The 21,006-nt window shown below is 36.1% G+C and overlaps 1 protein-coding gene across 1 annotated transcript; it reads left to right on the top strand.

Moving 5' to 3' along the window:
- Window positions 1-1,684: 1,684 nt before the first annotated feature.
- Window positions 1,685-20,943, top strand: LOC106059896 (uncharacterized). Its single transcript, XM_056023790.1, has 5 exons — window positions 1,685-1,992; window positions 10,547-10,707; window positions 12,531-12,656; window positions 13,458-13,500; window positions 18,826-20,943. Exons 1-5 carry the CDS (start codon window positions 1,879-1,881, stop codon window positions 19,162-19,164), a joined length of 783 nt encoding a protein of 260 aa, XP_055879765.1. The 5' UTR covers window positions 1,685-1,878; the 3' UTR covers window positions 19,165-20,943.
- The last annotated feature ends 63 nt before the right edge of the window (window positions 20,944-21,006 follow it).

Genomic DNA, 21,006 nt, shown 5'->3' on the forward strand with positions numbered 1-21,006 from the left:
TGGCACCATGTCAAGACCGGGCTTTACGCTACTACACGACAGTTGCTGCATAAAAAGTCCATTTAAAAAAATGTGCGTGATATTTACATACAAAGTGCATTATTAGCCTTTATAAACAAACAGAAATGTTTTCTTTTAATTTTAGCAGCTAGTTGACCAGAAAAACACCTTTAATTAATATTTATATTTGTTGTAAACATTTCTAGTACATTTTATAAAAATATTTGACTTATTGATACTGAAAATACACATAACTTGTTTATCTTTGTTAGCATATTGTAACATTGCCTCCCTTACATTTACGTAATTGTTTTAGAATTGTATTTTTATGAAAAAATCGCTTGCATAATTAATTTTATAAATTAAACGGTTTGCTTTTAGAAAACCAAAAGTAGCCGTTGCACCTAAACTTTTCAAGCCGCATTGAGGCCTAATGGTGAAATAATATTTTTCATATCTTTTCTAGTTTTTGAGATCTGAGTGTGACAGACGGACAGACGGACATTTTGCACAAACCTAATAGCGGCTTTTTCTCCTTACGGGGGCCGCTAAAAAGACAATTCCTCTTTTATACAACTTATAGAGCAATAAGATTTCTCTTAATAACAAATGAATGTTTCATTAAAGAACAGTAGGACATTCTTTACCCCGCCTCTCCCCTTCCCCCAGAGAAAGAATCCTGATTCAGCGAATGTAGGCTATAGATCTACTACACTTTATAATATAAACTTAGAAGAAGTTGCGCAAAATTTTCCTGAACATTAAGTTATCACAAACTCTTCAAGGAATACATAAATTTAAATTTCTTTCTTTTTTCTTTTTACTTTGAAAAATTATAACGGCCAAACTAGAGTTTCCCCAGTGTGTGGCCAACGAACTAGCAAACACTTTTCCCAACTATAATTCAGCAAATTTCAAATTTCTAGAAAAATCTTTTGAGCCGTTTTCGAGATCCGTGTCCCACCACCCAGGTTTAGTTTTTATTTCCACGAAGGTACGAATTGAATACAGGTATTATAATAATTTAGTTGAAATTATTTAAACTGAGAGGCTTCGAAATGCACTTTGGGCAGACGTTTCTAGTGCTACGGACCTGAAAGCACCGCTATGCGCGCCGGATAAGTCCCGCAAGAATTAGTTTGACTTCACTGCAATACTGGTTCATTAGGCAATGTGGGAAGAACCGCGAGCTGTTGGGCATAACTTCTTGATGTTGTTGTATACTTGAACTTGAACCCAACCTCGACAGCTCCACCTGCATTCCCTCGCCCCCCACCCCGTCTCTCCATCAAGTCACATGCAAGAACACCTTTTTTTTTAGTGCCGCTTCAGCGCTCTGATACCTTTAGGTATCGACACACTGACGACTTTCACGCGCCTTCATTGCATGGGTCACTATACGGACTTTTATTTATAGAAATGTTTTCTAAACCTTCCAATTGATGAACTGTTGTTGGTGAGAAGAAATTAACAAAAGTGTAAAACTAAAATAATTTTTCTAAAATAATAATAATAATTTAAAACTAAAGAGTAACCAAACAGACTAGGCCCAATTAAATTAATTGCTTTTCATTTACTAGTTTTAACTTGGTGACATCGGCAGACTAAGCCACGCCTACTCCCCATGTTAAAACACTCGTGCCAACACACGTCACTGTATTTATGTTTATCTTTTAATCTTTATCAAAAGGTTCTCTTGTGTGTCCCACTAGTGACTTATCAGGTGTGCTGTTATTCTGCACTGTTTGGTGTCTGTGTGTACGTGCGCGCGTGTGTGTAGCAGTGTTAAAAAAACTAAATTAAGTACCAAATGTAATCTTAGTCAAGAAGGCGTCTGTTTAGAAGGGATGATAATATCAACGAATTTTTAACGATGTGATGGCGATTCCCAGTAGCCTGACGGAGCCGGTGCTAATGAGGATTCGTCTAGTGATTTACGGAGGGCTCATCTTTTTCAGTTTCTTCACATTTTCTGGAGTAGCTGTCATGATGGTAACTTGATTTCATTTTTTTCGTGGTGAAACTCTTCTGTACAATGTATGTATTGTCTCGTCGATATAAAATGTCACATAGATTGCCCACATCGGAATGTACACCAATTTATACTCATTCAGATGCACTGACATATACAAACACAACAAATGGATACACGCGTCCACACACATATTTTCTCTCTCAAACACAAACACACACTCATGAAAATTCAGGAAAAAACAACAGAAACCTCATAATTGTATTACCAATCAATTTTTTTAGCTTATATTTGTGTTTATTGTCATGTAAAAGAGCGTGCGATGTTTTTAGTTTAACAATTAAACCAACATAAATGTAATGTTATATATGAATAATTTACCTTTATCAATAACTTCATTTGGATTGCTTATGTATAGGTTACGTGGCCAGGAAGACATAGCTGTCACCCCCCCCCCGGGTCACACACACACACACATTTCTAAAGCACTTGACTTAACCAGCAAATGTCACATACTTACTGTTCATTGTTTCCTAAAGGCACATGTAGGTATAGGCACTCAACACGTCTTATCGTTAAGCTAGGGAATCATAATATGTTCCTTATTGTAGTTTAAGTATTTTCATATATGGTTCTGTTTAAGCTTTCAAACAAGCACATACACACACACACAAACATAAGTGCAATTTACAACTGTGTAGAACTGTAGCTATTTAAGTTGTATTTTCTTAGCAAAAATCGAAGTTTTCCTTCTGGTCGGGCTTAAAGTTTCTCCGTGTTCAAACAGCTAAAATGCTTAGGCTCTACCTATCACCTTGCCCCCCCCCCCCTTTCGAACGTTGTTTCCAGCTTATGAACTGTTTGAGAAACTTGTACAAATAAGACCTTTAGTATTAGTGTCTGCTTGGCTGTTTTAGTTTGCTGAAGTGTCAAGTGTGGGAATACAGGTGTACACAATCCAAATCATTGTCATTGGGCCGACATGCAATCAGGTTAACAAAAAAAAAAAAATACAAAGGGCCTTAAACATGTTCAGCTATAAATAGAAGCTGCTGCAGAAGTATGAGCATAAGTGAAGTACGTTTTAACTTACCTTACCTTACCTATCCCTTAGCCTGTTGGACCGTTGGGGCACCATGCAAGATTTATCGACCGTCTTTCTCCATTCCTCAGTCTTTTTCTTTAGTAAGAACCTTGCTGAATGGCAGGCTCGTCCATTCTTTTATGTTGTCTTCCCATCGCTTTCTCTGTCTGCCTCTTCTTTTTTTTTTTTTGATGCTGTTCCCTGAAGGAAGGACTTTACAAGCCCCGAAGACATTGTAATATGGCCTAGATTTTTAGCTTGCGTTTTTTTTTTACTATAGTTAGCAGGTCATCATGGGGTCCAATCGCTGCAGTAACCCTGTCTCTAATCTCTTGGTTTGAGATGCGGTGTTTAAATAAAGTTTTAACTCTTGTTATTTAGAGGAAAAAAAATGAATGTTTGAAGTTCTAATTTTTTAACAGAAAAGAAAAGGAAACTGCAAAATGTGGATTTCAAAGTTTGGGAGAAATGTACAGTATCTTATTTGGATATTGATTTTGCTTCTTTCAATTACTGTCAAAAAAAGAGGTCAAATAACTCTCACATATCAAATTAAAAGTATTGAAATGAGGTGTATGCCAATGCCAACCAAAAGACTGGCCTCAATCTGATAACAAATTATTAAAATCCATTCTCGCAAAACTATAAATAGAACAAATGTTTAGAGTGTTGCTCTTAACTACGTAATTATCTTCCTTTTTTTAAAGGCAGGTCTGTAATTTATTAGAAAAGATAACGATATATTATTTATTTATTTATATATCCTGTAACGATATTGTGTGTGTGTGTGTGAGAGAGAGAGAGAACGCTCTTTGCCGATACTTTTATTAGTTTTCCTATTCTTTGCTTATCATAAACATTTTGCAATTCCATATATATAAATTACTTTAAAAACTGTGTACATTGAGAGAAATTAATTTGTATAAAGATCTCTGACAGCGTCAACAGACTGTGTCTGTGTGTGGTGTACACTTTCCTTTCATTGTATTGGGCGTAACCAGGTAGTTATGACATTTTCAAAGTATTGACTTCAAGTCACGGTGGAAGTGCAAAGATTTTATTTTTTTTAAACTTAGAATTGATCGCCTGGACTGAATTCCTTGAGTTGACTCAGCTCCACAGTTGTCATGACAACAGAAAAAAAAAAGTAATACAAGGCATGGGTAGGGTACGACTTTCTAGTTATGCCACGTTTATACATCAAACCGTGCGCACTGAGTGTCTGTTAATGTTACAATCCAAAGAGAACTCAACCAGCTGCTAGAATCAAAGAATCTTATAGAGATTCTTTTCAAAATAATATCTGAAGATGGACAATGTGTTGTCTTCTGTCTGTATACTAGTAAGCGTCAACGTAACTACTCTCTAATCTAAAACTGTCGTTATCATTCAAACTACTTTTTGGTTCTAGATTATAACACTGACCTATACAATAAACGAAACAATATCCTATTCCAGTTGATTGTGTATCCCGACGAATACCAAAGGATTGGAAGTTGGTCCCCACGACTCCCTACTGAACACAGACAGACCTCAGGCTTCTCTACTTTAAAGAAAAAACATAATGACCTACCAGTTCAGAACAGTTATAGTTTAGTTTGCTTTTTATTTGTTTTGTCCCTGTTGCGTTCTTAAAAGCGTGCTTTTTTTTTATTGTATGCCTACTATACAAAATGAAATTATTATTATATTAATAACTTTATGTACCACCTAGTCGGATATGACCAGCGGCCTGCGAGCCTTAGTTTGGGTATTAGTGATCTAGTAGACTGAATTTAGATCTATCTAATATGGCGAAGGTTCCCTTAATTTTTATTTATATTTCATCACGAAAATGAAAGTAGAGTGTGAAAATTGGTTTACCACTTAAGCCGACATATCGATATCAACTATAAAGTACTGTGAAAACGGGTTTACCCGATTTGTTAAAAAGTTTCGTTTTTTAATAGAGATAAATTAAGTTGTTTTTTTATTTTTAGGACCTTCCGGTTGTGGGAGAGCCATTAAACATACACTGCGGTCTCCGGCATGATCTAAAGAACATTTATGCCACGTTTCATTTAGGCTGGTCAAAAGGGTTTTGATTTCTATGCTATGCTATGTATATTTCTATACATACTCTTTACATTCTACTTTCTATATTAGATAATCTAAGAATTATATTCATATTTCATATATAGACTGGTTCCCCGACAAAATAGCGTGGACAAAATAGCGCGGAAAATTTTTTTTTTTTCATTCATCTGCAAAACTACTTTAGATATCGAAAAATATTAATAGAGACGATATTTTTTTAATTTTAATGTTATCATTATTTTTTCAGCGCTACATTGTCGGCTTTATTTTCTACGAGCTATTTTGTCAGGTCACCATATAGACTAGACAGTAGGCTTGCTATAATCTCTATCATATTTGATTAACAAAGACTACGTACTAGATCCTTGGCTTTTTTTTAAACCATCAAAGGGGTGAAAAGGGGGGGGGGGCGATCAAACTAATAACATGCGAGCGTTTTTTTTTTTGGCTGCAATGTAGGTCAGCGGGACCTATATTACTGTTGACTTAACTACCAAGATAACCAAGAAACTAAATGACCTGCTTGCTGTTCACACATATGCGTTTTTTTTTCAATTGACAGATTGTCTTTTTGAACTTTGTACTTTTATATATTTATTAAAACAAGAAAAATATTTATAAAAAATACTTAAAAAAAAACAAAGCTTATATTAAATGTAATTGTATCAATTAGTTTGCAGCAGTCGTGTCTAATTAAATTTGTAATTGATATAGAGTAATTCTAATAATAATAAATCTGTACGATAAGAAATATTTTTAACAATAGTTTTTTGTTCAGTGTAATATGCTTTTAGCTTTCTCAATGCACTATGATGCCATCGCTTGTCTGCACCAGTTGGGAAGGAAAAAAAGGGAGGGAGGGGTGGAGAGAAAGAAAGAAGTGGGGGGGGGTGGAGAGAAAGAAAGAAGTGGGGGGGGGGGGTGGAGAGAAAGAAAGAAGTGGGGGGGGGTGGAGAGAAAGAAAGAAGTGGGGGGGGTGGAGAGAAAGAAAGAAGTGGGGGGGTGGAGAGAAAGAAAGAAGTGGGGGGGTGGAGAGAAAGAAAGAAGTGGGGGGGTGGAGAGAAAGAAAGAAGTGGGGGGGGGGTGGAGAGAAAGAAAGAAGTGGGGGGGGTGGAGAGAAAGAAAGAAGTGGGGGGGGGTGGAGAGAAAGAAAGAAGTGGGGGGGTGGAGAGAAAGAAAGAAGTGGGGGGGGTGGAGAGAAAGAAAGAAGTGGGGGGGTGGAGAGAAAGAAAGAAGTGGGGGGGGTGGAGAGAAAGAAAGAAGTGGGGGGGTGGAGAGAAAGAAAGAAGTGGGGGGGGGTGGAGAGAAAGAAAGAAGTGGGGGGGGGCTGGAGAGAAAGAAAGAAGTGGGTATCTTTGTGAAGGTTACCGTGATCACGTTGTATATGTATTTGATTTAGAAACAAAAGTTGTACGACTTGACTTCAAACTCGAGGGCTCAAGCCTCCTCAAGCCAATACACTAACCACTGTGCCAGCGAAAGGCTTATGAAAATAGAACGTTTTCATAGCTATCTATTGTAAGTTTCAAACTTTTAAGCGACGACCTGATTCTCTACACAATGTATAAAATTACTATAAAGGGGACTTATTAAACGTATACCACCACACATGTCAAGTACAATTTCTTTCCCTTGTTCGATAACCAAAAAAAAAAAATCATTTATTAATAATTAACTAACTAATTTTTTATTTTTTTTATTGATTCTTGTTTTGTCAGGTACAAAAAAAAAAATTATTAAAAATTTCTTCGTGATCCGAGATTGGGTTTGGGAGAGATAACTAACGTGTACAAAACTTGTACCCGGCAGACAGATAAACAGACAGACAGTGAGTTAATATAAACTTTGTAAAAAAAAGGATTTTCTTTGTTTGTAGTTGTGTGTATTAATTAATTCGGTTGACCTTATATCATTCAAATTCTGCACTTTAAGTGCTAACAAACAAGTAGGGGAGGATTGGGGGTAAAAATCGTCCCGGGCATTACCATACGATTCGGCCCACAACTTAATGCATATAATACTGATATGCATAGAACTGAACGCACGTATGCAAACGTGGGTTTCTATAACGTCTTGTATTTCTACATGGATATAGACTTAACGTCTTGTATTTCTACATGGATATAGACTTAACGTCTTGTATATCTACATGGATATAGACTTAACGTCTTGTATATCTACATGGATATAGACTTAACGTAGTGTATATCTACATGGATATAGACTTAACGTCTTGTATTTCTACATGGATATAGACTTAACGTCTTGTATTTCTACATGGATATAGACTTAACGTAGTGTATATCTACATGGATATAGACTTAACGTCTTGTATATCTACATGGATATAGACTTAACGTCTTGTATATCTACATGGATATAGACTTAACGTCTTGTATTTCTACATGGATATAGACTTAACGTCTTGTATTTCTACATGGATATAGACTTAACGTCTTGTATATCTACATGGATATAGACTTAACGTCTTGTATATCTACATGGATATAGACTTAACGTCTTGTATTTTTACATGGATATAGACTTAACGTCTTGTATTTCTACATGGATATAGACTTAACGTCTTGTATATCTACATGGATATAGACTTAACGTCTTGTATTTCTACATGGATATAGACTTAACGTCTTGTATTTCTACATGGATATAGACTTAACGTCTTGTATTTCTACATGGATATAGACTTAACGTATTGTATTTCTACATAGATATAGACTTAATGGCTATAGGAATACTCATTTGTAAAAAAAAATCAACAGTGAAACCGCAACCTTAGTTAGTTTATTGCATTGTTTTGATATAAGTAAAAGAGTAAATCATAACAGTTGATGGCTGCTTATGCTTGTGTTATGCGCTCTGGAGTGTCGTGTCCGTATCCCAGGGTTCAAAGTCTGCCCGACGTCAAACCTCCACTTCACCCTCTCCCCCTTCCCCGAACGTTCTGTGGGATTTGTATTTTTTTAAAGTAACAACCAAAATCTGTGAAACAAAACAAAAATGTGAAAAGGATGTGACGTGAAATGTTCTTGCAACATAGAAATGTCTTCATATTCATTGGATAAGAAGGTCCCCCATCAAAAACTGTTAGCTTACGTTTATGCTTGTGTCCAAAACAATTTCTTGTGAACATCTTTATCACCAGCCTTCAACATAAAATCCGTCAAGAGGTTTTGTGCCATGATGCTTCTTAGTCTGTTCTTTATATGGAGAAAAATGCAGAAACCTGATTTCAAATGTTATTTACGTATAATACGGCGTAAGCACTAACTCAAGAGCCCCAATGAAGACTTCAAAATACTCTCACCCTCAAAATACTCTCACCCTCAAAATACTCTCACCCTCAAAATACCCTCACCCTCAAAATACTCTCACCCTCAAAATACCCTCACCCTCAAAATACCCTCACCCTCAATCCATTGTACCCTCAATTCATTACTAGCCATTTGGACATTTTGAACAAGACAGTACTCTTTGCTATAAAACCATCTCCACTATAGCCATCGTCATTGTATTCCAAGTCTGCAATTAGTCTGCCTCATTGTGGATATCTTCTTCCTCGTTCTCATTTTTATGTTGGGCGTTCACATGACTAAACAAATATATGAGATGAACTGCGCAGTGGTTTCCAAATCAGGGAGCTCTCCAAGTAGATTTCTATCTATTGAGGTGTTTTGGGGTCAGTGTCTTATAGGGGCCACTTGGTAAAGAATGCAGTTTTGAAGGACATGATCAGCATTCTCTGGTGACACTCCACATGGGCAGATTTCACTGGTTCCAATTTTGAGCTTCCGTTACATATGTTGTCTCATTCTGTTGTGTCCGGTCCTGATAACTCCTGGATCTTGCGACGAACCTACCAGCCAGCCCAATTATATAGGCCTAATGCACATTGGACAAGCCAATTTATCAATGATTAAACTTTAGTAACAGTGGATATAATGAGGCCTGTCTTCGAGTCCGAACAGTGGATCTACAGACTGCTATAAACATAACTACATCATAACATCAAGAAATACTTCCTAATTTTAAATTTCAGAGACCCGATTTAAATTCATACGAGTTTATTCATACTGGATCGACTTCTATAAGAACTAAAGAAAAATTATGGCATAAGTCTCATGTTGTTTGTTAATCTCTTGGTGTGAAACTCACAGAAGTACGATTTACGTGCATAAGCGAATCAATTATTTCGAAATATGTAGCTAGTATTACACTCTAAAGGTATCCTATTTTAGACCTTGTGGTCTATAGGGCAGATGATATAAAGGTCATTTGTTTCTGTGGCCTAATTACATTCTAAAGTATGTAACAATATTTTATAAGGCTAGGCCAATAATGTTTAGGGTCCGCGCCTGCAAACAAATCTATTTAGGATTTGGAATTGATACAATTAATTAAGAGCATAAAAAAATACAGCTGGTCCTAAAATGGACGATTGTTGGGAGAGGGGTGGGGAGATTCCAAGAAAGTTTTTAACATCAGTGCCCCTATCTTAGAAATCTTTCTTTTTGTTTTCAATTTCTTACTTCTGCTCGTAAAAAACACTTTTTCTTTTGTTTTCACCTCTGAGAAAAAATGGACAAAGAAAACAAAAACCAATTTTTTTACCACAAGGTATTTGTTTCGCATCACATTATTCGCCCCCTAGCAGTGCTTGATATTTATCTCAGACTCATACATCTTGGTACAGCGAAGTTAATAGACTTTAGTTGTAGGTTTACGTAGACCGGAAATAAAACTGCCTCTAATATTTTTATTAGTCGTTGTACACCACTTCACAGCTTACAAATTGGAGGGGGGGGGGGGACTGACCTTAAAAACTAGTCAAATCTTCATATACTGTAGCTCTATGTACAAATAGTGTCATGTCTAGCCTTGACCTTCCATTACATACATCTGTTACTCAACAGCACACAAGCATATATCGTACACACACACAGTAGCGAGATACACGTGGGCCCGGGTTCAAAATATTATGATTCCCCCCCCCCCCCAGTAGGTTAAGTGTAACGAAAACGGAAATCGAGTCAGCTTTTTATTTTTCAGTGTTTTTACAAAAAAAGGAATTCCAATGATGCAAGCTAGTGGAAAACCTATTCGATGTATTATTGTGTTCTCACGCTAAATTTATTGACGACTTCTAACAAGAAATGCTTGCTATATATTTGATACGTTTAATTTCTTAAAGAAAAAGTCCGATTTTAATTTAATTCATAGGCTCCAATGGGCTTCAAATAGTCCTGGGTCTGGGGTATGGTGAACTTCTTTGCGACACGGCTGCTATGACATCGAACCCACATCTGTACGTAAATCTTGAGATATTTGCAATGTTTCAGTTACAAATTAAGCTACATCTCATCCAAGGCTAATTTCTTTATGTTGGTCTGTTCCAGGAGCATGAGAATGGGTGCCCTCTGTACATGTCAGCCTTACAAGTCTACACCTCGTCAAGCTGTAACTTCACCATGTTTGTCTCCATCGTGTTCCAGCTCATCTATTGTGTCTTCAGACTCATCTCAACCGGACTACTGCTCTCTGGGAACTTTAGATCTGAGTGAGAAGTCTAGATCACTTTTCTCTCCCCCACCCCTCTTTTCTTTTCGCCCCGTCCACGAACCCCTCCCTAAAAACACTTGAATTTTAGTATCTGCTATATCTAATTGGCACGGCCCGCTATATAACGCTACCCCTGCAAGTGAATTCGTTTACTGATATCAACTATACCCCCCACACACACTCTACGCCTTAGAAAATAGTCCTACAGACAAAATATGAATATTCTTCAACTTTTCAGCTTTATCGAAATATTTGAAAGGCTCAATTTTTAGGATCGAGGTTATTAATTCCTTTTCAACTTTTACGTAGATTAAATTATTAAAACTAGCCGAGTTATTTAGAATTTTTAGATCTATATTAGTCAGAGGAAATTACGCAAAAAAAATATAGTACTTAACAAACGGAAGTATAATTTTGTACTTTTCATAATGTCGGCATCTTAAAAAAACAACTTGTGGGTCGAAATTTTCAAATAAAGAATCGTATGTAGTAAATTTAAGACTAAGACTAAGACTGCTTTCTTGATCATTACGGAAATTTGTTGTGATTACATGGACTCTTTTCTCATTTAAAGACAACACAACAGAAAAATACACATAAATACAACAGACACATCATAACATTCATCGACTACACACAGGTATCTTGGTGCTTTTCATGTTCCCTGATCAACGCGTGGCGGTGATATAGTCTGACCGAGTGAGGTACGAACGAGTTTTTGTATCGCTCTGTTCTTGTTTTGATTGACAGCAGTCGCCCACTTCGCGACGACCTGACGTAGTTCTGATGAAGGGGGTGGCCGATGTCTTCCAAGATTTTTTTTAACAGCTGCGGTTTCGATCTTATAAAAAAAAATATCTTGGTTATCCCAAATCTGATTCAAGTGATAAAAAGTTGATCATTTCAACCTTTTTATCCACGGCAAGTGGAAGTAGTAGTGATAGGCGAGTCAGTGAATCAATCAGTCGAAGCCTTTCAAAATAAAATATACATTTTACTCCATACCCTTAATAGCCTTTGCCCCAAATTTGATAATACTTAATTTTATAGTAGATTAATGAGGAGTCGACGACACAAATATCCATCGTGGGCAATAAAATATAACCCTGTCAATGCTAATTTTATTCTAAACAAGAAAATGAGGAGAGGAACCAGAAAGATAATCCTACTAATAGTAAGGGCACTGGTGACGCTTCTTTAGTAAATTTTCCTCTGCCCTTTGACTGTACAAAACTGTGGCACTCTTGGGTTTTATAAGTTTTTATCATAAACTCGAATAACCTAGGCGACTTTGCCATCACTTGCTGGTATGGTAATACTTCACTGGCACAAAGACTTAGACTAAATAGACTATTTAAAAAAGCATCGTATATCACTCGGACACAGCTACCATCTCTTGAAGTGCTATTTCATAAAAGATGCCTTTGTAAAACACTCACGATTCTTAAAGATAATCTGCACCCATTAAACCACTGTTACATAAGATCTGAACGAAGTGGTTGTCTCCTTTCTATTAGGACTAAAACAGAAAGATTTAAAAACTCCTTCATCCCACTTTCATTCAGAGTGTTACAAGGTCATCTGTCGTCTTCGAGAAGTACATAGAAGTCTAATTTATAAACCGCTGGTGTTGTGTGTGTGTGTTTTCGTGTGTGAATGTTGTTCGTATTTGCATCTTTATTGTTATTGTACAGTAGTTACGCTGAGGTTGTCAATTGTAGTCAAACTAAATTTCCATTTGATTGGATCAATAAAAATTATCTTATCTTATCTTACTTGTTGTCCTACTTGCAAATTTTAAACTATGTTTTTTTTTTTCAGGCTTTTTCTTTTCAACAAACAAAATCAACGCTATCAGGTTCTCTTGGAAATCATTTTTACTTTCTTCACATTGGTGACCGCCTGCTTATTGTCGTCTGGAGTCAATCAATCCTGTTCAGTCATTGAGTTAGTGTAACTTAAAAACACCTGTGTCTTTTCTTTGCTATGTTATCTTTATTACAGTGATGTCCAGCCTACAGCCAGAGAGCCATATCTGGCTTCTTCATTCTATCCGGACCCTCAATGCAAAAAAATATTCAGCAAAAATTTAATGCCCGTGTAGCGGTATTATCGGAAATGTATGTCTTCTAGAGGAAAAAAGTTTGACATCACTGCATTAGAATAACATTAATTGTGGAGTAAATGAATAAATGTCTTATTGGGTACCTATTGTATTTTTTTTTTCGAAATCAAAATTGAGATTCTCTAAATACAAATTTAAAACAATATTCAAACTTATAAAATGATTTCTTTTAAATAATTGAAAACTTCGTTCTCGTAAAACTATCTAAATGACTATTTTTTTTAAAAATTCAAGCGTTAATTTAATGTATTAACTCTATCGCCGTAATAATTGTCCACGTTATGACAGAATTATTCTTTTTTTCCCATTTGTACAATCTACCCTGTTGTGATTAAACTTCAATAACACCTTTGTTTGTAATAAGAAAGCGCTACTTTTAGTATATAATTATAGGAGAATTCTTGCTCTTTTGATATAACACTAATTAAATTTTTTAAAACCAAAAATTAATTAAGTTTAACGAGGTCAAATCAACGATGCTATCGTTAATTAGGAGAGAAACAGTTAATTAGAATATAGAGTTTCTATATAGCTAAGCAATTAATCGATGTCGTAAGTTATAACTAGTCTCTATGTTAGATATATACTAAAACAATTAACACTGTGACATGCATTTTTTTCAGATGCACCGGACAAGATTGGTACGAATCTTCTAGGACAGCCCAGGTAGGTTGTCTATAACTGTTTTGTTTTGATTCGTTTGTATTATTTCTAAGGCTTACTAGGCATTACTTTGATCATTGATTTCATATAATGTACTTCATATACAACTTTTTCAATCTTTTTGTCTGTCTCGTGAAGCCCACTTTGGTATTCGCCTCTGTCTGATTGGCTCAACCGGCTCAAACTTGTTTGTCAAAAAGTACATTGACATAATCTAATATTTGTTTCATTTTGTCTAATTGACTCGCATTGTGTATTTCAAGTAGACTAGTCCGTTGCCAAATGACCACTTGTTTGATTTTTTTTGTAGACTGCTTAAAATTATAACTTGGTAGAGTCTTTATTTCATGCAGTCTTTTACAAATTTACGACCTGATAGGCTCTCTATTTCATGCAGTCTGTTACTAATAAACCAATTGATAGACTCTCTCTCTCTCTCTCTCTTTCTTTCTTCTATCTATCTATCTATCTATCTATCTATCTATCTATCTATCTATCTATCTATCTATCTATCTATCTATCTATCTATCTATCTATCTATCTATATATCTATCTATCTATCTACCTACCTACCTACCTACCTATATCTAACACTTTAAATTTGACATCTGTTGACAACACTGTTGTGATTTAGAACTGTTCTCCTCTAGTAAGTTCCTAATATGTAAATGCAGCTTCAGATTTATATATATTTCTTCGATGATTTCACAGTTTAAAACCCAGTCACGGGTGATAAGAAAATATCTTCCTGTTACTTTGTCGTGTAACACTGACATGCTACTAAGTTTTTTGGTGTGGGTTGGTATGGGGAGGGTATAGTTGTCTGGCACCTCGCCTTCCTCTCAGGTCAGTTATTTTGGAACCCAATACAAACAAGTCCAGTGCGCACACACCACCTCGCTATTTTATAGGTTTTTTTTTTAGGTAGGCCCCCAACAGTGTCCCGATAGAAATTCTACTTCAGATCTGGATGAACGGAAGCATTGATCCATGACCGTATCTCACCTCCAACCTTTTTTTTTTTTTGTTGTTTTCTCTTCGTTAATGTTCCTCGGTTCAATGAAATTCGACTTGACCACTGCAACAACAAAATGCCATTTTTCCACCTCCACCACACTTTCTTCACACCACCCCACACTTTCTCTCCACCTTTCCCACTTTTCTTCCAGCTCTCCCACACTTTCTTCCGACCACTCACACACTCTTTCCACTTCTCCAACACTTTCCCCACCTCTCCCACACTTTCTTTCCACCTCTCCCACACTTTCTTTCCACCTCTCCCACACTTTCTTTCCACCTCACCCACACTTTCTTTCCCACCTCTTCCACACTTTCTTTCCACCTCTCCCACACTTTCTTTCCAACCTCTCCCACACTTTCTTTCCACCTCTCCCACACTTTCTTTCCACCTCTCCCACACTTTCTTTCCACTTTTTCTTTCCACCTCTCCCACACTTTCTTTCCACCTCACCCACACTTTCTTTCCACCTCTCCCACACTTTCTTTCCACTTTTTCTTTCCACCTCTCCCACACTTTCTTTCCACCTCTCCCACACTTTCTTTCCACCTCTCCCACACTTTCTTTCCACCTCTCCCACACTTTCTTTCCACTTTTACTTTCCACCTCTCCCACACTTTCTTTCCACCTCTCCCACACTTTCTTTCCACCTCTCCCACACTTTCTTTCCACCTCTCCCACACTTTCTTTCCACTTTTACTTTCCACCTCTCCCACACTTTCTTTCCACCTCTCCCACACTTTCTTTCAGAGAAAACCAGTATAGCGCACTCTCAAAACTCATCTCAGAATGCCATGAACAGAAACAAGCCTATACCTGGACGTGTAGAGTGTTCACTATAAAGATACTTGTATAGAGTAGCATAGACGCCGGTTTAAAGTGTTCACTATAAAGATACTTGTATAGAGTAGCATAGACGCCGGTTTAAAGTGTTCACTATAAAGATACTTGTATAGAGTAGCATAGACGCCGGTTTAAAGTGTTCACTATAAAGATACTTGTATAGAGTAGCATAGACGCCGGTTTAAAGTGTTCACTATAAAGATACTTGTATAGAGTATCATAGACGCCGGTTTAAAGTGTTCACTATAAAGATACTTGTATAGAGTATCATAGACGCCGGATTAAAGTGTTCACTATAAGATACTTGTATAGAGTAGCATAGACGCCGGTTTAAAGTGTTCACTATATAGATACTTGTATAGAGTAGTGTAGACGCCGGATTAAAGTGTTCACTATAAAGATACTAGTATAGAGTAGCATAGACGCCGGTTTAAAGTAGAAGAACCTATACGCTACGTATAGACCACTATTAGTTGTCAGCTTCTGCTGGTAATTATTGCATTGTAAAGACTCAGATTATTTGAAAATAAAAGTAACTTATTGTTTCTACTGTCATCATGTATTGAATAGGCTGTAGGCCTACTTAGGCCTAATATCCATTTCATTGACAATGAAAAAGTAAATTATATAATTAACCTGTCTTTAAAATAAATGCAACTCTCAATTTAAAAGACGAATGATGTACGAGATAACATAGTTTCGTTTTATTTATTTAATTGACATTGTGCATGTGCATTCATGCATGTATAAAATATGTGACACACTAAAACATAGACACAAGCACTGTGAAACACAGACTTCACCTTTACCTTCACCTATCCCTTTAACTTTTGTCTGTTGGACCGCTGAGGCACTACACAGGAACAGACTTAATTGGCGCTAAATAAAGCTGTCCCGTGTATCTTTAGTTTCATGTTTCAATCGATTCAACATGTGTTCGTTTGAAAAGGAAAGGTCAAATATGTAGGCTATGCTAATCTTTGAGTATTGTCATGCGCATATTGAGTTGCTTCTTCCTCCTGTGTTTCTCTTTTATGCAATTGTTATTTTATGCGCTATTTCCAAAGACGCGCTCTGTCAATGTAATTGCTTCTTGTGACTTGGGAGTCAGGCACTCAGTGGGAATTACATTTTTTTTTCAAAAAGTGAATACCGGTACTAAAAATATTTAATGTGACCCCTATCTAAAAGTGAAAGAAAGGTATTATTGGTCAATACTATGTATGCTATAATTTAGGTAGGCCTACTAAACACACAATTTTCTCATCTTTTTTTTAACCGCCTCGAATGGGAAAGCAGCTATTATTTTTGTGTGATCTGTCCATCCGGCCGTCCCGCTTAGATCGCAAAACTAGAAAAAGATATTGAAAATTAGATATCCTGATATTTTAGATTCTGAAAAGATCTGTCGCAGCGGCTGCTTTTTTTTTCCTGACAAAGCGAACCTTAAAATTCTAAAATTAAATATGCAAGCAGATTTTTCATATAAAAATACTCCGTTTTTTTAAACTATTCAAATAGTAAAAAAAAAAAACATAAAAAAAAAACAAAAAAACAGGGGAGACTATATTTCTAAGAGGAGGGATGTTTCTGATTTTTTTCAAAACATTTATGCTATTCAAGCTACTAAAATAGTAAAAACTTTTTAAAAATACTTTTGTTTAAAAGATATATATTGCAATTAATATGTATATTAAACAAATATATTTCAAAACATTTGATAACCAGGTTTGCAAGATAAGCGCTTAACCACCCAACTACAATATATATTTTTTTCGGCAGAGTACACAAATGTATTGGCTCTCAAACTGTTTCCGCGGACCCCCCATAATACGATCGAAAGGAGTCCGCAGAAAGATAAAAATTTTATACAATTAAAATAATTTCTTCGCTTAAAGTGATATTATCCGATCGGATAATTGGAATAATATTCAAGATACCACACATTTTGATTACAAAAAACAGAACCAAATTTTATATCACGAATAATGGGACTTTGTAAAGAAGTTCATGACTGCCTTCCTGTCTTCTTCATTAGTACAACGTGCATTCATTCGCCTAATAAACCTCATCACAGAGAAAGTAACCGACTCGAAATTTGTGCTCGTTGAGGCGGCCATAAGTACACGCATGAAATCTAATCCAAGTTATTCATTTTTAAAAATAATTTTCTTTGAAACAAAAGTTAGTATCCCAGTTTGTATTGTATAGCTTTTTTCACTTAGGGGTCCTTGGGAAAGTTTTGACTATATATAGAGAAAGGTCCTCGGGTAAAAAAAAAAGTTTGAGAACCACTGAACACAAAAAAAAACAACAAAAAAAACACAGCATCCTGACATACGTCTTACGTCTTTTCGTAGATAGTCTCCCTTGAAAAAAAAAAGTTAAAATTGCGTTCACAATTTCAGATTAGGACAAATTTATTCCCTCATTATTTTCGAAACCTCTACAAGAGAACATTGATAAATTTATAATAATGGGATTATTGTAGCATTTGAAAGATACACACTAAAGTGTATTTTTTTTTACCATATTAAAGAAGTTTCGACCTTGATGTGAAGTTACGCTATTGTATTGCAATTCAATCCAGTATTGATACATGTAGACCAGCAATGCCTAAAATACGGCCCGCAAGCTAAATCCGACCAGCGACGTGGCTCTATCCGGCCCGCCGAAACGTCGGCGCAAAGTGTTAAAAATCCCCTTCCTCCAAAAAAAAAAAAAGGTTGGAAAATGTATCTTTACCTACTTTAGGACACCCACCTTTCTCTGATTAATTGGTACCATGACGTTTAACATGTGTACGTTTATGAATTGGGAAAGTCGAAGAAACTACAAGTAGATTCTGGATTTAGAATCTACCAGGAGAAGTGAACGGATTTTTACTTTTTTGTGGACCATGATGCTAATTTAACATTTCTGATCTGTAATGAAAGTGTAGCTGTTTAAAAAAAAACAACAACGTAAAAACGGCATTATAAAACAAACATGACGACATTCAGCTGTGAATAAAGATTGTTAAACTTAGAGATTGGAGAATCGATAGGGACATTTACCAAAAAGAGACAATAAAATAAGTCGCTGGTAAAGTAGCTACAATGATACCAACAATTTAAATAGAGAAATGAAACCATTTTCCGGCGCGAAAAAAAAACAACACTTTTAGGTGACCCATTAATTAATCTCAGTACTAAATCCACAGGTTTCTAATAAAATTGTTTCAGGTCGATTTAATTTGTTTTTGTACCTTTTCGTCATGTGGCCCGCGACACGAGTGTCGAAATGAAAATGGCCCGCATGTCGAATTGGGTTGGGCATCACTAATGTAGACGTTTCATTCATCCCTTTCGTGAATACACATTATTCTGATCAAGCCCAAGACAGTCCACAATCAATCAGCTTTACCACAGTTATACTTTTTTTACATTTATTTTTAAAAGAAATATTTTTTTTTTTTCTCTTTCCAGGCTGGGGCTTGGATCAGCACTCTTTTGTTCGTTGTTCTTGTCATTGTGGGCTACACTTATTTGAAAAGGACAAACAATCTATTCTGGCAGACTGAGGCGCCCACGCAGGATATCAACGTGACACAATCCTCTGGGCAACCATGCCAGGTGCCACCGTCGGTGCCTTACCCTGGTTCGGGCTATGCTGGTCAGGGGGCACACGTCAACGTTATGGACTCGCGGGATGACCAAGTGAACTATGTCCGACATGACTCGAGTGGACTAGCCATGGTGCCACTAGAAGACAAGCCTCCAAGCTATGAAGAAGCTGTTAAAGGGTATACAGTGTCTGAGCGGTGAACAACATTGACTGTGTTTCTTTTACGTTCTGTATTGACTTTGAGAGAGAGAGAGATTGACAGAGAGACAAAGAGAGAGAGAGAGAAAGAGAGCGAGAGAGAGAGCGCGCGAGAGAGAGAGAGAAAGAGAAAGAGAGCGAGAGAAAAAAAGGAGGTGAGAGAAGAGCAAGTGATTCCACGTTAATTTGGAAGAGTAAGATAGAAACACAGAATGAGAGAGAAAAAAAAGAGGGAGAGGGGGAGAAAGGGAAAGAATGAAAGAAAGAAAGAGAATGAAAGAAAGAGACATTGCGAATCAAAGAGGCAGTTACAAGAATGTGCAAGTAACCGCCAAAAAAGAAAACATAGATCAATACTTATGTACATCTCCAGCTGATGTACATGTATTTGGCCCTCTGTGTGAGCCAGACATAGGCCTTACATTATGTCCTACACCAACAACTGAAACATCGACACTATAAAACAAAAAAATCTACACAAGTTCAATTCATCTAGATTCTAGAATTAAATTAAAAACTTTTGACTGCAGACTTATATATCTACGTCTATGTATATCGGTACATGTATAGGTCAATGGTATGTAATTATATTTGTAATGGACCATCTCCTAATGACAAGAATAGGTTTAGAAAGCAAAATGTTTAACTATGTAAATGTCTACATTCGACCATTGTAGAAATCTAACAATGCTCGTTAGTAGTCAAGGAAGCAATATGTAGATCTATGTCTAATACGACTATCCTTAAGCGATATGTAGATCTATGTCTAATACGACTATCCTTAAGCGATATGTAGATCTTATGTCTAATACGACTATCCTTAAGCGATATGTAGATCTATGTCTAATACGACTATCCTTAAGCGATATGTAGATCTTATGTCTAATACGACTATCCTTAAGCGATATGTAGATCTTATGTCTAATACGACTATCCTTAAGCGATATGTAGATCTATGTCTAATACGACTATCCTTAAGCGATATGTAGATCTTATGTCTAATACGACTATCCTTAAGCGATATGTAGATCTATGTCTAATACGACTATCCTTAAGCGATATGTAGATCTATGTCTAATACGACTATCCTTAAGCGATATGTAGATCTTATGTCTAATACGACTATCCTTAAGCGATATGTAGATCTATGTCTAATACGACTATTCTTAAGCGATATGTAGATCTATGTCTAATACGACTATCCTTAAGCGATATGTAGATCTATGTCTAATACGACTATCCTTAAGCGATATGTAGATCTTATGTCTAATACGACTATCCTTAAGCGATATGTAGATCTATGTCTAATACGACTATTCTTAAGCGATATGTAGATCTATGTCTAATACGACTATCCTTAAGCGATATGTAGATCTATGTCTAATACGACTATCCTTAAGCGATATGTAGATCTATGTCTAATACGACTATCCTTAAGCGAGATGTGAAAATGTGGAAAAAATAAAATGCAGATCTAGACACAGACGTTCTTGAAAATAGTTGTGCAAAGGTCATGGCTACACACAAGGAGTCAATAAATATTGACTTGGCAAGAAGCGAGTTTCGTTAGGAGAAAAGTTGACCCTTGCTGCCACAAATGAAGGAGTGTTTGGTTGGCCAACTACTTTATTTTACATTTTACTATTAATTTTAGTTGCAAATTACATTTATTTATTGCGTAGACTTGCGCAATGATTTGTCTGGAGCACATGTTGGGGGCTAATTGTTGTTTTAAATATTTTGTTTTGTAATTTAATTTATAATTAAATTTTATCAATTAATATTTTTTAATGTTTTGATTTCGAAACAGAATCATTTATTTAAAAAAAAAGAGAGAGAGAAAA

Source organism: Biomphalaria glabrata, chromosome 3 (assembly GCF_947242115.1).
Source record: "Biomphalaria glabrata chromosome 3, xgBioGlab47.1, whole genome shotgun sequence".
NCBI lineage: Eukaryota > Metazoa > Mollusca > Gastropoda > Planorbidae > Biomphalaria > Biomphalaria glabrata.

Coding starts and splice junctions, on each gene's coding strand:
- LOC106059896 (XM_056023790.1), top strand. CDS start 1,879: ATGGCGATTCCCAGTAGCCTGACGGAGCCGGTGCTAATGAGGATTCGT. Junction 1,993..10,546: donor CTGGAGTAGCTGTCATGATG/GTAACTTGATTT, acceptor GGTCTGTTCCAG/GAGCATGAGAATGGGTGCCC. Junction 10,708..12,530: donor TCTGGGAACTTTAGATCTGA/GTGAGAAGTCTA, acceptor TTTTTTTTTCAG/GCTTTTTCTTTTCAACAAAC.